At 39.5% G+C, this 16,158-nt stretch overlaps 2 protein-coding genes across 8 annotated transcripts in view; one reads left to right on the top strand and one right to left on the bottom strand.

The window, feature by feature from the left end:
* Positions 1-7,104, bottom strand: part of GALNT13 (polypeptide N-acetylgalactosaminyltransferase 13) — a 473,172-nt gene extending 466,068 nt beyond the window's left edge. For 3 of the 7 annotated variants that reach the window (XM_070241868.1, XM_070241866.1, XM_070241867.1), the window contains exon 1: positions 6,687-6,826. The gene's annotated coding sequence lies outside the window, so the exon portion shown is untranslated. Of the gene's footprint in view, positions 1-5,852; positions 5,992-6,686 lie in introns of those variants that run through there. The other 4 variants (XM_023622933.2, XM_023622930.2, XM_070241869.1 and 1 more) reach the window with 4 other exon arrangements.
* LOC138918769 (ankyrin repeat domain-containing protein SOWAHB-like) lies at positions 6,220-11,948 on the top strand. The gene is made up of 2 exons (XM_070241870.1): positions 6,220-8,634; positions 11,551-11,948. Exon 1 carries the CDS (start codon positions 6,679-6,681, stop codon positions 7,189-7,191), a length of 513 nt encoding a protein of 170 aa, XP_070097971.1. The 5' UTR covers positions 6,220-6,678; the 3' UTR covers positions 7,192-8,634; positions 11,551-11,948.
* The last annotated feature ends 4,210 nt before the right edge of the window (positions 11,949-16,158 follow it).

The raw sequence follows: 16,158 nt of genomic DNA, 5'->3' as shown, positions 1-16,158 counted from the left end.
CCTAGAAAAATGGTGATAAAGTTAGATTCTGTGGACCCCCGCCCCCAGGCAAATGAGAATGTGCATCAATGGGATCTGACAACCGATATTAAAACAAACACACAAACGAACAAAAATTAAAACCTCTTTAGGTAATTCCAACTTACAAACTGGTTTGTTAGCAATGACACTAAACAATGCCTTAGGTCAATTCTGCTACATTTCACACACCCCATCAGCATTCTTTTCCTTCTCGGTGACCACAATAGTCACTATCCAAAGTAACTTGGGATTTAACAGCATCAGTCAGTTTTACAAAAGCAGTTAGAAGTTTAGCTTTGATATTTTCTTTCGTACCTCAAGCAACGTTTCTTCCTCCTCACCAAGGCAAAGAAAAAAGTCAAACAGCAGCAAACCGATCCCCAAAGGTTGAGACCACTCGTTGGGGGGAAAGACAGAGGAATAAGTTCTTAAGAAAGACATGCTCCTTTTGTTTTTGCCCAGCACTGTTTCCTTGTCCAAGGACAAAGATTGGCACCATCTTAGTGATAGTTATTTGTGGTTAACTACCACAAAGGAACAGGTCATCTCCAATCCTCTACTCCTTTCAACAGACACTGACAGTGAACTGAGGCTAGAGCAATTGCTAGCATCTTTCCTAGGTCCAAATTTTATTGCCCAGACTTGCAACTAGAAAGAGAATGGAATAACTGTAAGTGCTGTGTCTCATCAAGTCATGGATATGACAATCATGCTGGCCTGTGCTGTGTGGATGCACGGGGTCCACGGTGTAGACAGTATATTATACTGGTTCAGACTAAGAAGGGTTCCCGAGCACAGTCTACAGAATGCAGTGAAATAAATTACCAGATCTAAGTGAAATTTTCGTCAGTCTTTGTTAAATTAGAAAAATAAATGCAATGAAGAAAAACGCACAGAAATCTAAATTTAAGAATTATATTTTGAGATTCAGCTCTGCCGTCCTGGTTGGTGTTAAAATGTCCACTCTTATAATATGATGGTAATATAAGTAGACTTTTTAAATTATTCTTACTCCACAAAAGAAAATGTTCACATGGAAGTTGGCACTCATTTTTAAAAAAATTTTATTAGTGAAAATTTCAGACCGAGAACTATTAGAGCATTGGCTTCAGAGACAGAAAGAACTGATGTGATCCCTGGCCCTAATACACATTAGCTGTGTGATTTGGGGCAAGTGAGTCCTCATTTATACAATGGGGGTAGTAATACTACTTACTACTCGTTTGGTTATGAAGATGAAATATGGTAAGACCTGTCATATGTTTATTTAACCAAAGTACGAAGTAAGTATCCAATAAATTTTAGTTATTTTATCAATTTATAATTCAATTCACCATTTTTAACTCCCTCATAAATAAAATGAAATGGCTATACCTTCATATATATTTGTTTCCAAGTATTTTTTTCTATTTTTTTTCATTAGACTAATGGTAGGATTGCATAGGGGTCTTGATAGTCATATAAATCTCATCCTCTGTATCTGAAACTAATTATATAATAAAAACCTCAAAAGGAAATAAAGTCGGTTATTACGCTTCTGATCTACAAGAAGATAATCCTCTCCATATGTCAAAACCCACTCTTTAACAAAAAAAGAGATGCTGTGTTTATAATATCAAGGTAATTACTATTAGGTAAGATACTAAGTTGACATTTACGACTATCTCTGAGGCATAATTTCGATGATTCTGAATGTGCAGGCTATGCTTTAAATTCTTCTTTCTGTTAACAGTGGCTACTCAGCACATGCATTATGTTCACCAAAGTGCCAACCAACAGCTTAATCACACTCCTCCTATAATGTTCTACAAGAGCTTCAATAAGATTTAAGTGACAATTCAATGTAGTTTAACGTATCAAACAGAGTCTCAATTAATTCCGCACGGTGTTAAAAGCCTGATATGACATATCTTGGACAGTTCCCATCTATCTTAACAGTAAGTTCTGCTAAAAAAAAAAAAAAAGATACAAAAGAAGTCTGAATATTTACTACAGAGAGTGTGTTTAATTTTCTCACCTAACAGAAAATACGATTTCAAAATATTCATATCAGTGATGCTAACAGTCACTACTTTGCCTACATCCCTCTCAAGTGAAATTGGGAGGATTAATCACTAATATGAAATAACTATTAACAATGGATATTTTGCATCTTGCTTTAGGTCTATTGTGAAGGATGGACAATTACAATACGGTAAACATTAGGAGAGAACCTGAGAGTTTATGAGGACAATAACTATGTGGACATTTGCGTGAAGTTGGGCCCTTAAACGAATGTCTCTCTACTTTAACTTACATTTTAAATATTAAGCCCCAGCAATCACTTAATAATCTCTTGTAATAACTTTTAAAAATTAGAAATTTCAGCTTACATAAATAGATTCTGAAACATACTAAGAAAATAAAACTGGAAAACTCACAGGTAAAACTGAACTTTAGCTAATGCATTAACAAGGGTCATTAATCACACAGATGTCTTTAGTCACCTGAAATTATTTCCTGGTAATCAAGCTAAGATCAATTAAATATATTATGATAAATATACTACATCAAAAATATACACATAGGTCTAAATCTGAATCAAGGAGAAATAAGCATCAAATGAATAAAGTCTGTTTGATTTATACTTTGCTCCCAAAGACAATTACATATAATGCCCCAAGTGAATGTCCAACTACTACTGAATTAATGTGTGTATTCATTTTCACAAATTTCTTTGAATTCTCTAAGTATCAAATGTCAGTCAAAAAAGTTTGATTCTTCAAAAACATATATGCCTGTAATTGAATGACAGAAGTCCTTAATTAAACAATGTGCTTTAAGATAGAAATTGTAAATAAAAGTTTAATCTGTTAAAATGATAAATGATTTACCAAAGGAGACAGTGCTGAGATCTTTAAATGTGATTTTTGTGGTCAAACATATGTTTAGAGTATGTGTGTTAGGTGGGGGGGAGTGATATTAAAAAATATCATCAAATAGATTGTCAAAGTCAATATGAGTATACATACTTAAGTCTTGATTTGATGTTTCAGAACAACGTGTTTATTCTGATGACAAGAGCAGGAGGAAGAATTTAGAACAAAAGCCTAGTTAAAATTCCTCGATAATTAGGCATATGGTCACTCAGACTTCAAAGCAGATCCCTGTTAGATCTCATTAGATTTAAGATGTCTACATGTTGCTACTACTGGCCTCGAGATACAAACCCAAGAAGGTGATGTATTAAAAGTCGGTGAAGAATGTGTTGTTTATCGCAAAAGGTGCCACTTGAGACTATGATATCTAATAAGGCAAATCAATTAAAAGACAAAACTATAGGAACTGTTCATTTTCACAAAGCAGAATGAACATTTATTATCAGGGACAGGAAGTGTTGTTATTTATTTCACTTGGTGGGACTTCGTTCATACTTTACTCTCAATCATTTTCTTTACTTTTCTTGTTATTCAGAAATACCAATATTCTCTTCATTTGCCCAACCAGAAAGAAAAAAATATTCATTTTTTGCTTGTTCTCTCACTCTCTTCCTAAAATGCCAAGGTTTTAAAAACCTGCACAGTCTCTATTACCCGGAAATATTCCTGTTACAATTACCACTTCTAAAAATCAAGTAGGCAAAATGGAAATGTATTTCACTCTGACATAACTGTGTAACCTGAAATTAATGCACATTAAGTTAAAAAGTTAAATATGTCTCGATATTTGTATCAGTAAGAAATCAGAGCATATCCCAACAAGTATCAGAATTTGCACCTTCACTGTCTTTGCCATTTTTAAATACAAAAAATTGGGTAGAGTATCAGGTGATTTATAAGTCATATTTTTAAAGCAAAATTGCCTTGAACGTGCTCCTCAACAAACTCATGGTAAATCTCCAACTGTTTTAAGAGGTGATGACCATATCACCAAAAAAGCAATATTGCAGCCCACGGATTCCTACTACTTGTATCAGGAGGCATTATATTTCCAGGTATTTCAGCAAATTCTCATATGCATGTAGTATCACACCTCTCATATATACCTGAAGCAGTAAGGAAACCTATAAATTATTTAAGGTAAGTGATTCAATCTGCAGATCAATTTATAGCCCCCAAATATTTTAAGCTGATACATCTGTTCTTTACATTAAAAGACAGGCTTTTTCACTTGTTAAAAACCTCACAAAAGTATTCACCCACAAATGGTGTCATGTCTCAGCTTACTTTCAGGTAGGAAGGTTGAGAGGTGCCACCCACCAGAGTCTCTAAACTCAATTCTCCAATTCTGCAGTGACTGTCAGAAAACATCAGCCAAGTCAAAGACTTAGAGTGAGGGGCAAATTCAAGCAGTGAATGAGCTACAAAGACACAGAGGACTCATGTTTCAACATCCCTGCTACTAGTCCTCAATTTCCATTCATAAAAGACTAAATGAAACAGAAAAAAAGGAGGCAGAATTCAGCTTCTCGTATATAGGCTCATTAGCATAGCTGAGTGATTTCAAAGCCTATAAGGAACTGCATGCTAATCAATCAACCAACAAGTTTTTATTAAGCATTCACTAGTTTTCTCACACTGCGATAGGGTCTGCATATCTGAGACAGAATCTGGTCCCACTCTGGACTCGGGGATCCAGAACTAATCTACAGCAGCAGCGTTGTACTTCCTTTGGAAAAGCTTTCTTTTCTTCCTCACCAAAGCTGATCTGAGACACAGTGGCTGCACTTAAGCAAGCAGCTTAAGCCCTGGAATGGGATGAGCATCACAGAAAGGGTGAATTAAAAGCATTTATTTAAACAACCAGGAGCAGCCAGTGAAAATTCTCAATGGAGTTGAAGGTGGGCAGGGGCATAAGAAAGAAATGTGAAATGCTGGTTTGTGGCAAACTGCAGAGAACTGTACGTTTCTTACGTTCAAATCGTGCCTTAGGCTATGAAAATTCTCCAAATCTATCCACCTCTGAAGTCACTCGAACAGGGTTTCAATATTAAGGTTCTAATTCTGCAGGAGAGGAGGAGTTTGTAGAGATCAGGGAAAAGGCAAGATTAGCAATGAAATGCAAAAGGCAAGATGAGGAAAAGGCCATGGGCCAAGGCAAGGAGAATGATCTGGGAAGGTGAGAGGTCCAAAGAAAGTCAGCAGTAGGTTAACCTTACTTTTCAATATTCTCAAACCAGCAGGTTTTTTTTTTTTTAACACTTACGGCCATGAACGCAAACACACGCACGCCCGAGCACATACACACACACACACACACACGACCGAGGTGGAGGGGGGGGGGGCAACCCTGAGCAACGGCAGCCTTCATATAAAGCCCCAAGGACACCTGAAATTTCAGGGGACTGGGGCGGCCAAGTGTCTTTAGCACTGCAAATAAAATCTCTACGCTGTGTTTCTGGGAAGAGGGACCGCGATCTCTTTCAAGAAAACCGCTCAAGGATTGAGTGCTAGGGCAATTTAAAGCACAGTCCCCAATGCTCCTCTCCTCCGCTAGCAACACCTTTGCCTCACGGAAGCTCCCACCCTTTGAGGTTAGTTTTTCCTGGATCCCGAAGCTTCTGTGTTTGTCTGCCCACTGTCTCTTCTCCTGTGGCTGCCTGTAAAGGCTGGAGATGTAGACTCTCCGCCTGGAAATTGAACTGATCGCAAAGAACCGACTAAGAGGAGGGGCGCCCGCAGCTTTCGCTGTCCAGACCAGCAGCCTCCGTGAGCTCGGGTTCGCGGCAGCGCAGCGCCCTCGGACCCGGGAAGAGGAGGCTGGCCCTTGCGCCCCTCATTCAGACAAGGGCAGGCTGCAAGCTGCCTCCATCCCCGCGCCCCCTCTGGCTCCTAGCAGGGAGATCTCCGTACCTGGAGGTGCCCAGATGGTGGGCCGAGGCGTGTTCCCCTGGCCAGGGCGCCTCGGGATCTGAGAGCTGGTGGTTGGAAGGATGAGGTTGGAAAGATGAGAGAGGGAGACAGAGATAGGCGGCGAGAGGCAGAGACAGAAAATACGGCAAGACGGAGAGACAAGCGGAAGAGACAGAATAACAGGGACACAGAGACATCCCAAGAAAGAGAGAAAGAGAATGAGAGAGAAACAGAGAGACCTGGAGTGGGTGGAGGGAGCCAGAGAAGGAAACTGAATCGGAGACACACAGAGAGTGAGAGGCAGAAGGACACTAAAAGAGAGAGGCAAAGGAAGGCAGAGAGAGGGGAAGGCAACCGTCGAGGAAGCCACCAAGACACACAGCGTCCCCGGTGTCAGCGTGGAGAAGCGCCCGCGCCCCGCAGCCCCCGGCCGCCCGCAGCTGGTGGGAGAAAGTTGCCGGGGCGGGAACGCCGAGCCGCCCCCGCCGCCGAGGGCCACCAGGGCGCAGAGGGTGGCCGGCGCGCCCACTGCCCCCCAGCTCCGCTCCGGGTAGCGGAGAAAGCGGAGTAGAGGGCGGGAGACAGCAGAAAGTTCCGCGCCCGCACCTCTCTCTCCGCACCTGCAGCAGCGGACCAGGGCGCTCCGAGAGCCCGGGAGGCCGCCTCGTCGGGTCTGCCGGCGCCCCTGCCCCGGGACCGGCCCGGAGCACTCGGCTCCGCGCCCTGCCACTCGCTGCAGACTTTGCAGCGCCCACCAAGCACCCTGGCCGCCCAGAGGGGACTCGCCCCAGACAATCACAAGTAACAGAGGGACAGCAAGAGAGAGATGGAGACCTGCGATCGTGGCCAAGGATCCCGCGGAGAGGGAACGGCGGTCCGCGCGCGGAATTCAGCCTCCGACCCAGCCGGGCAGGCGCCGGGCGGCCGCGCTGAGTGCCGGGCGCTCCAAGCCCGCGCTCACCTGGACCCCGCGCCGGCCCGCGGGCGCCGCGCAGCCCTGGCCCCCGCCCACGCCTCTCTTCACACTTGCCGGCGAGCAGAGGGAGCCGGCTCCGGCCTCGGCCAGCCCCCGAGAGGCGCCCTCATAGCGCAGCGGCGGGCTCGTGGGCTCCGCGAGCGCGGCGAGAGAGGGAGCCCAGGCCGAGGAGGCGCGGGAGACCAGGCGAGGGCTCCTAGCACATTGTCACCTCAGCAGAGCCGCCGCCACCGCCGCCGCCTGGTCACTTCGCCCCCGGCCCCCGCCCCCCTCCCCCCCCAGCCCGCTCCCTCCCAGCCCCTCCTCCTCGCGCGGCCCCTCCCCCTCCCGGAGCCCCAGCCTGGAGGCCTCTCACTGGGCTAGTATCCTTTACGTAACCAGCACCCCCAGCCCTCCTCCCTCCCGCGCCCGCTCCTCCCCGGGCTGGGGCGGTGCGCACCGAGCGCGCTCCAGCTGCTCCTGGAGCTACCGCTCTAGCGATGTGCACAAGTCCCGCGATACTTGGCAGGCACTGCCCCCGAGAGCAACCGTGGGGTCGGCTCCTCTACCCCAAGAGCGCCTCGCGACCCCTGGCCGCTCAGGGTCCTACGATGCGAAAGCGGGCGTGCGCAGACCGTGTTCGCCCAGTGCACCAGAGAGCTTCTTAGACGGGTGCTGGGGGGTCGGGGACTGCCCTGGGGGAAGCTCTGGCAACCCCACCCTCGCCGGCTGCTCTCCGATGGAGAGATGCTGCGGAAAACTTGAGGTTTCGGCGCCCTGAAGCAGAAAGGGCAGACGAGAGTTTGGCCTCTTGTCCCTTACAGTTCATACACCCTGACAGGATCCTAGTATTCTGGTTAGCGACAGCTTCCTGCCACTGAAAGCACTGTAAGAAAACTGGGAACTCAAAGCGCTTCCTTGTGCTCTTAAAATTTTTAGGAAGAGGTAAAGAAAAACGTGGGGCTTTGAATTCCTTTCTCAGTGAGGAAAAAATATGGTCTTTAACACTGAAGGACCTGAAGGCTTGAATTTCAAAGTAAAGTTAATGTGCAGTCATTTCTAAGTTAGTGTGCAGTGTAGCAGGAATACTAAATGAGTTGAAATATATATAAGGATTTTAGAATAGTGCCGGGCACAAGGCACAGACTTATGACTTAGAAATTAACTAGCCTCTGAAGACTTGAGACCTATCCCCCACTGCCTTTGGGGGGAACTCTTCTAGGAAATTGGGATTGCTGACTTCCAGTCCCTGCTTTGCCGTTTATTCTCTCTTGGCTCTTGGTTAGTTTTGGTCCTTGGCTTTCTTCAGTCTCAGTTTTCTTGTTTGTAAGATGGGGGGGGGGGGCGAATAGGGGTCCTTTCCTGGTGTCACTGTCACTTCACCGTTGTCTTAGCTCCCTCTTCTTAGTTTATGTGGCAAAACTGGGGGAGGATATGATAGCTACTTCAAAAATATTAACAGCCATGTTTTACAGACATATATTGTTAATTATAATCTAGTATGTCGTTGACATTCCTTATTATACTCATGGAAAGCAATTTCTAGAGATGTTATCTTTGTATCTTTGCATGAATCAATTATCTAAATTGATTTGATAATAATTATATTTAATGTTTCCTCCTACAATGTCGATTCTGCTCCTCTCACCTAACTATCAATTATAGGGCATCAACCGGAGGTGCTTCTATGCATGTGTGAGGACACAGGTGTCATTCACAACAACAAGGACCCTCTGGAATGTCTATTACTTGCTCTTGTGAGTTTCGGTTCTGTCATCAGGTCACTCACCTCTGCATGGCATAGAGAGAAAAGCTTTGGAGCAGCAGGTAAAAAATTGGAGTTCTAATGCTGGCACAGCCACTTACTTGTCATACATCCTTGAAAGACATATAAGCCCACATCCTTAAATTCTTGGTCTCTAAAAAACATAGCAATACCAGTTTTGCAAACTTTATAGTAATATTTAATTAAAGCAAGAGTCGTAAAACTAGTCAATAAAAGTTATGTGTGTAGCAAAATATTTGCGTAGTCCCAAAGTATCTCTCTGGGAATTATTATCTTTGGTGTATAACATATAACACGGCATGCCAAAACTTTGTGACTTAAAATAATAAACACTTATAATTTCTCAAGTTCTGTGGGTCATCTGGGTGGTTTTCTGCTGTGGCTGGCTTAATTTGGACTAGGATGGCCTTACTCACATGTTTACTGGTTCGCAAGCTGAACTGGGGACAGGGCTCAGCTGGGATGGCTTATCTTTGCTCAATCTGGTCTGTCATCCTTCAGTAGGCTAGATCTTTCTTCTTGGGTAGTGGTAGTTGCGGGATTCCAGAAAGCAACACCGGAGTGCAAGCTCCAGTATAGAGCACTTTTCAAGGTTCTGCTGACACACACATTTGCCAGTGTCCCATTAGCCCAAAGAAGTTATATAGCCAAATCCAGAAGGGTAAATTAATAGACTCAATTTCTTGATGGGAGAAACTGCAAAATCATATTGCAGAGAAGAATGCACACAGAAATGGAAAGCACTTAAAGTCGTTTTTGTAATCTACCATAGATTCTTCTTAATTACAAGGGAATAAAAAATTCCTTGTAGTGAATAAATCTGGTAGACATCATCTTAAACAAGTAATCAAGGTTAAAGTCATCAATAATGGGACAAGGTGACATCATGAGCCTCATGATTTGATGCACTAAGAAGTACACAATATACTTCATTTACTATTCCAGACTCAAAAAATATATATAATTTGCTGTAATCATGAGGAAGCAAAAGACAAATCCAAACTGAGGGAAATTCCACGAAATATCTTGTCTGTACTGTTCAAAAATATCACTGTGATGAAAGTCAAAGAAAGGCTGAAGAACTATTTCAGACTGGAGGAGATTAAAGAGACAAGACTACTAAATGCGATGTGTAATGCAATGTGATTTGGATACTGGACTGGAAAAAAATTATCCATAAAGGACATTGGGACAATTGGCAAAATATGAATAGTCTATAATATTTGATCTATAGCCCTCTTATTTATGTTGAATTACAATTGGTTTTGTGTCAATATTAAATGTCTAGTTTTGATAATTTTCTGTGATTACCATAATAAAATATTTTGGGGTAAAAAGGGTAAGGTGGCTACAATTTATTTACAATGCTTCATAAATACCTCGAGACAGAATCATGTGGGAAATGTGACAAACTTTTAACAGTTGATAAATTTGGGTGACAGGTATATGGGAATTCTTTACAGTAATTTTGCAACATTTTTTAAGTTTGAATTTATTTTTTGAAAACTGAGAAGAGAAACAATCTTTGTTTATCTCAAAAGAAAATTAAATGCATAATTTATGTGAATGAGTGTTGAAAGTAATAAAAATTTATATTGTACTTTTTTATGGAAGGAGAAAGTAGGAATTTAGCTTTAATCAGTGAGGAGTTATTGCGAGTATTTTTTTAAGTAAATGAGATGACCAACATTGTATAATGAGTTGACTATAAAGCATAGAGTGACTTAGATGGGGACTAGACTAAAGACAGGGATATGAGTTTAACAGATACAATCGACTGTCCATCCTGTGGACAATCAAGGCCCCAACTTAAAAGGATGATATATATTTATATCTATATATGTAAATAGATCTTGATGAAATTAAATTGTCAGGTTTGGGCAAATTATTAGCGAAAGAGAAGGAAAAAAGCACTTATAATTTTGAGAGTTTAAGACTAAGTGAGCAGGAGAATGGAAATGCATCATAATTTCTCTGTTAAGAGAAACAGAAAGCAAAAAATTTTGTCCTAAAATGAAAATCTTGTAAGATTTATTTCTAATTATAATACTTTAGTAGCTTCTTGTTGCTTTTAGGAACTAGTCTAAAATCTCTAACATATCCTACAAGACCTTTACAATCTGGACTCTACTTACCTCCTTAGTATCTACAGTGAGCTAAGCACTAGGGTAAATACTGAAGATACGAAGATAAAGACAGCCCTCGTGGAACTTAGAATCTAGTCCTCCGTCCAGTGAATATGTATTGAATACCTACACCATGCGCTGGGAATACAGCAGTAAGCAAAAAGATAAAGACTCTGTTTTCATGAATGCTACAAGGTGGTGTCTATTTCTGGACATCTACTCAGCATTCAGCTGCAGACCACTGACAAGGACTCATGGAATGTTTTGAGGATTTTTTTTTTCAGAGGCCAAGGAACATTGTATGTGGTTCAAAGCATAGCTCATTACAGATAAGAGAGCAAGAGGTTGGGCAGAAACTTCTAGCGAGGATAGCTCTAGTTAATGATCTAAAGCTCTAGCAACATAATTATCAGATGATCCTGTTCTATATGCTGCTGACTTACTATTTTTGTGGTAGTCATGCCAGCTGCAGATTGGCTGTTCTACTGATGCCTGGGCATTCTTCAAATTCAATACAATGATTTTGAATGTTCTGATTAAAATTTTGAATAGATTTGAAATCCATTTATAGCCACAAAAATTCAAAAATCACAACCATTAATGTAGAGCTGATATATTTTAAGTACCATTTTAATTGATATAAATATTTGATCAAAAAAGTAAATGTTTAAAATCTTTTTTACCTACCTGCACAAACATTTTTTTTCTCACCTTGATGATGATCAACTGTTATATCATCATTTTTGTTTTTTTTTTCAGGATTGGAACCTGAGCTAACATCTGTTGCTAATCTTATTTTTTTTCTTTTTTTTCTTCTTCTTTTCCCCAAAGCCCCCCAGTACGTAGTTTTATATTCTAGTTGTGAATACCTCTGGTTGTACTTTGTGGGACGCCGCCTTAGCATGGTTTGATGATCAGTGCCATGTCTGCACCCAGGATCCAGACTGGTGAAACCCCAGGCTACCGAAGTGGAGCACACAAACTTAACCACTCAGCCGTGAGGCCAGCCCCTGTTATATCATCATTTAAATTGTCATGATCAAGAAATATTATAGCTATTTCAAGTGCAAAATCTATCATTAAAAAGTTGAGTTCATGGATGCAAGATTTTATTAAAATATTTTTTAAAGATTTTATTTGGAATTCTTATACAACTAAGTAGATCTTCTTTATTATTTTCTAACAATAACTTAATAATGTGAATAAATGTAATAAATCCTTAACCAAGCTCCATATTGATATGCTCATATTTGCTCTGGTTTATCTCATGATCCCTAAAGCCCTGTATCCTTCCTAGCACCTAACACAGTTGCATATTTACATTTTTCCATATCTGTGTGATTGATGTTTGTTTTCTACAATTTACAGTAAGCTACACTAGGGTAAAGTATAGGTTTATATGGTGGCAGTGGGGATGGGTGGAGTTGTTGTAACTTCACTCCAAGCACAGTTCCTTTTGTACAGTAAACTGTTGTTGAATGAATAAACTAATCCAACCATCTGTTAATCAATAGCTAAGCCTTTCCTGTAAAATTTAATTTTTTTATATTTCCTTTCCCCACTGGAATTTTCTCCTTCTTGCTTTGAATTCTTGGTAGGGAAGTAATCATTAGTGTCAAAGAATTAAGGGAAACAACTAATTTTCAGCCCACAGTGATCTTTCAGCACCACGGAGAGCGACACTTGAGTGTCTCCCAACCAACTTTGTGGTCAAACCAGCCTGACTATGCTATGATTTAGCATGCACTAACAGGGATAGGTAAATGGGTACAAAGTAGCGCAATGTGGAAAAGCATTGGCATTCACTTAAGGGAATATGGTTTTGCTGTCACTTAACCACTGTGTATCTGCGTTAAATCAAAAGACAAATATGAAGTAAAATGTTAAGTGCTATCAGAGTTCAAAGAATGAAGCAATTACATATCCACAACCTCAAGAGTTTTTCACTTACATATACCATATGGACATATCCCTTCTTAGAAGGTAAATCCCTGAAAGGAGGAACTTTATCACTGCTTCCCAGGACTGAGTACAATGTCTGGCACAAAATGAGTAGTCATTTATTTATTAAATATATATACTAAATTGCATCATCCTGTCAATAATATTTCACTTGTTATTAAAGCTCATGAATAATCCATTATGTTGACGAAACTATTTTCACATCTAAGAATCTAATAATTTCTATTTAAAATTTGAATATGAATGCTTATTAAAAATAGCTACATAGCTGGTAAACTTTCTTGGTTTTCATATTTTAAAGCTATATTTAAAATATCACCCTCTTGTAATGAAGGGTTTTCCAGAATGTTTTAATTAGTTGTTTGGAGCTTTGCTCATAACTCCAGCATATTAATGTAACAACTACAAAATCCTTTAGCCAACAAATAGCTACCATAGCTCTCTATCAATGCACAAATGTAAAACTTATTGCCTTATAAAGTTAGAGTAAGCCAGATATAAGGGACAAAGAAGAGTATCAAAGCCACTGTTTTTAAATTTAAATATTTAAAATTATTCCCAGGGTCATATTAAATTTTCTTCTTCAGCCTCATTTTTCTTCAGCTATCTCACTCAAAGCAAATTATTTGTGTTGCTACACAATGGACAAAACAAAATGAGGTGTACTGGTCAAGAAAATTTTAAACAGGCAAATTCATAAATTATTCAATGTTTAACAGGGAACAAAAGGTAGAAAGCATGCAGTGGATTATTGAAAATTTTGGTTCTGAAATCCACTTACATATCTGGATAAAAAGGAGAGAACCTGTTTCACTTTAAATCCATCTTTGTTGCCAAATTTATGTGAAGAGGCAATTGTCTCAACATTAAACGACTATCATTTAACAGGAAAAAGTGATTACAATTAACTGTGAGGAATTTATGGAACTTAAGTAAATAAATAAAGACACTTAGTTCACTTTATTTTGAAAGATTAGAAGTTCATATTATACTACAGATTCAATATAAAAAGAGAATATGTTAATAGGGTTTTTCATTCATTAGCCTTGAAAGGATAATAATCCATGAAGTCAGAGATATGTAATAATTATATTATATATAAAGGAAATATGTATTATACTTAATATATACATATTTTATGTATATACAGTTCCTTTGAAAAGTATAAAGTATTTTACAAATGTAATGTATAGTAATGACAAGTGTAGAAGTAAAACTTAGCAGCTGGTTGTGAACAAGAAAAATGATGGAACATTTAAAGAATAGGCCCCATGAATCTAAACTTAATAGATAGTATTAAGGAAAACATATTAGGGCAGAATATGTAGCGATGTTTTGAAGTAGTATTGCCTTGGAAAAGTCATTAGTATTGTATAAAAGCAATCAAGCTTATTACCCATAACTATCAAGAAGACAAGAGAAAACAGGTGCTGGCAAGGTGTGGTGAAAAGGGAACCCTTATACACTGTTGGTGGGAGTGTAAATTAGTCCAGCCACTACAGAAAACAGTATGGAGGTTTCTCAAAAAATTTAAAATAGATCAATCTATGATCTAACAATGCTACTTCTGGGTATATGCCCAAAGGAAATGAAAATAGGATTTCAAGGAGATATACACACACCCTGTTTATCACAGCATTATTCACAATAGCCAAGATATAGAAACAACCCAAGTGTCCATCGACAGATGAATGGATAAAAAGTATGTGGTATATAAATGCAATGGAATATTATTCAGCCATGAGAAAGGAAGATACCCCGAAATTTGTGGCAACATGGATGGTCCCTGAACATATTATACTAAGCGAGATGAGTCAGACAGAAAAAGACAAGTACTGTATCCCATCACTTATATATGAAATCTAAAAAAGTCAAACCTGTAACGAAACGGAGTAAAGTGGTGGTTATCAGGGGAAGGGGGTGGGAGAATAAGATTGATGGTGTTTAAGGGTACAAACTTATAATGAGTAGTAAATAACTCATAGAAATCTAATGCACAGAATATTGAACATAGTTAACAATACTGTGCTATAATGGTGTAATGTGATAAATATGGCTTCAACGGCAATTATAATACAATACATAAATGCGTCAAAGTAAATGCTATATACTTTAAATTTACAAATTTTGATGTGTTAAATTTATCAAATAAAAAAATTTATTAGCTACAAAGACCGTAACGGTAGGATCTCCAAGAAGAATTTCATAAATATGGGAATTGATCTTTTACAATTTATAGTCTAAGATATTAACAAGTACTCAAATTTGAAAAGAAAACAGAATTTAAATTATTTAAGTGCATCTTTGCCCAAGGAATATACAAAAACACTCTCAAAATTCTTTCCAGACTTTCAGTTACATCAGTTCGAATGACATCTTTTTGCTGCTTCTCTGAACAAGAGGTCATTATATATGTATGTTTGTAGGTATGTATGAATGTGTGTATATGTGTGTATCAATGAACTATAGTACAATCCACTTTTATAAAGTGAATGCCAGAGTTATCTTTCTAAGTGTGTAATAGCTATAAGATCCTTGAATGTGAAAAATTAGCTTTTATAGCTACCTCTTATTAAACATGCAATGGGACTAAGTATGCCACGTGATATGTAGGTGTTATATTGATCTTTGAGGATTCTTCAATACTCAGTGATGAAAATTTTCAGAGTGGTTAAAAATTAAAAACTGAAAATAATACTTCCCTCCCCACAAATCTGCACAGTGTGAGCTGCCAGTAGCTAGATTTTAAGAACAGATACAAAACCTAGTGTCATGGCCTCTAGGTACCCATTTCAAAAAGGAAAGCACAGCAAAAATTAACTATATTAGAATAAGCTTTTCAAAAATTGTGCTTCTGCTTCCATTTTCATCATAAACAAACCATAGAAATAAGTAAATTAAAAAATTGCACTTATATTCACTCATCAGCCTATACAAACTTGTGTATGCGATTTTTTCAAAGCAAATGATAGGGATAGTCATTAGAACATTGCACATGATACGACCAACCATACAGGAGCACACATGCATACAATTCCACTTTAAAATGTAAGCTCCATGGACTGTCCGCACTGGTCACAGAAATATCCCAAGAGACAGAACTGAGAGCCTGCCACTTAATAAGGGCCCCATAAATAGCATGTATCGTCTTATAGTCTTATATTCTCTCCTCAATAGCCACTGCGTACCAGAAGAAAAATGGCTTTTTATCAAATGGTGTCTTCGTGATCAGCCTTTTTAATGGCCTCATAATTAGGCAATGAATGCTGCTCTCTGTAGAGAAGATCATCTTGCTAATAAACACCTGCTGAACTCTCCATCAGCTTTGCATATAGAAGAGGATAGAATTGAACCAATTTAGTACCAAATAAATAAGCACGTACATCTATCCTATATTCCTAGTTTGGTCTGAAGTTTGCTTAGCTAACTCTGGCAATTACAGAGATGTCCTAAACTTCCTAAGATGTGAAAAATGTA

The sequence above is a fragment of the Equus caballus genome, chromosome 18, assembly GCF_041296265.1.
Source record: "Equus caballus isolate H_3958 breed thoroughbred chromosome 18, TB-T2T, whole genome shotgun sequence".
NCBI lineage: Eukaryota > Metazoa > Chordata > Mammalia > Perissodactyla > Equidae > Equus > Equus caballus.
This window is presented reverse-complemented; position numbering and strand designations above follow the sequence as displayed.

Bases quoted from the DNA above. Each gene is read 5' to 3' on its own strand.
- LOC138918769 (XM_070241870.1), top strand. From the start codon at position 6,679: ATGGAGACCTGCGATCGTGGCCAAGGATCCCGCGGAGAGGGAACGGCG.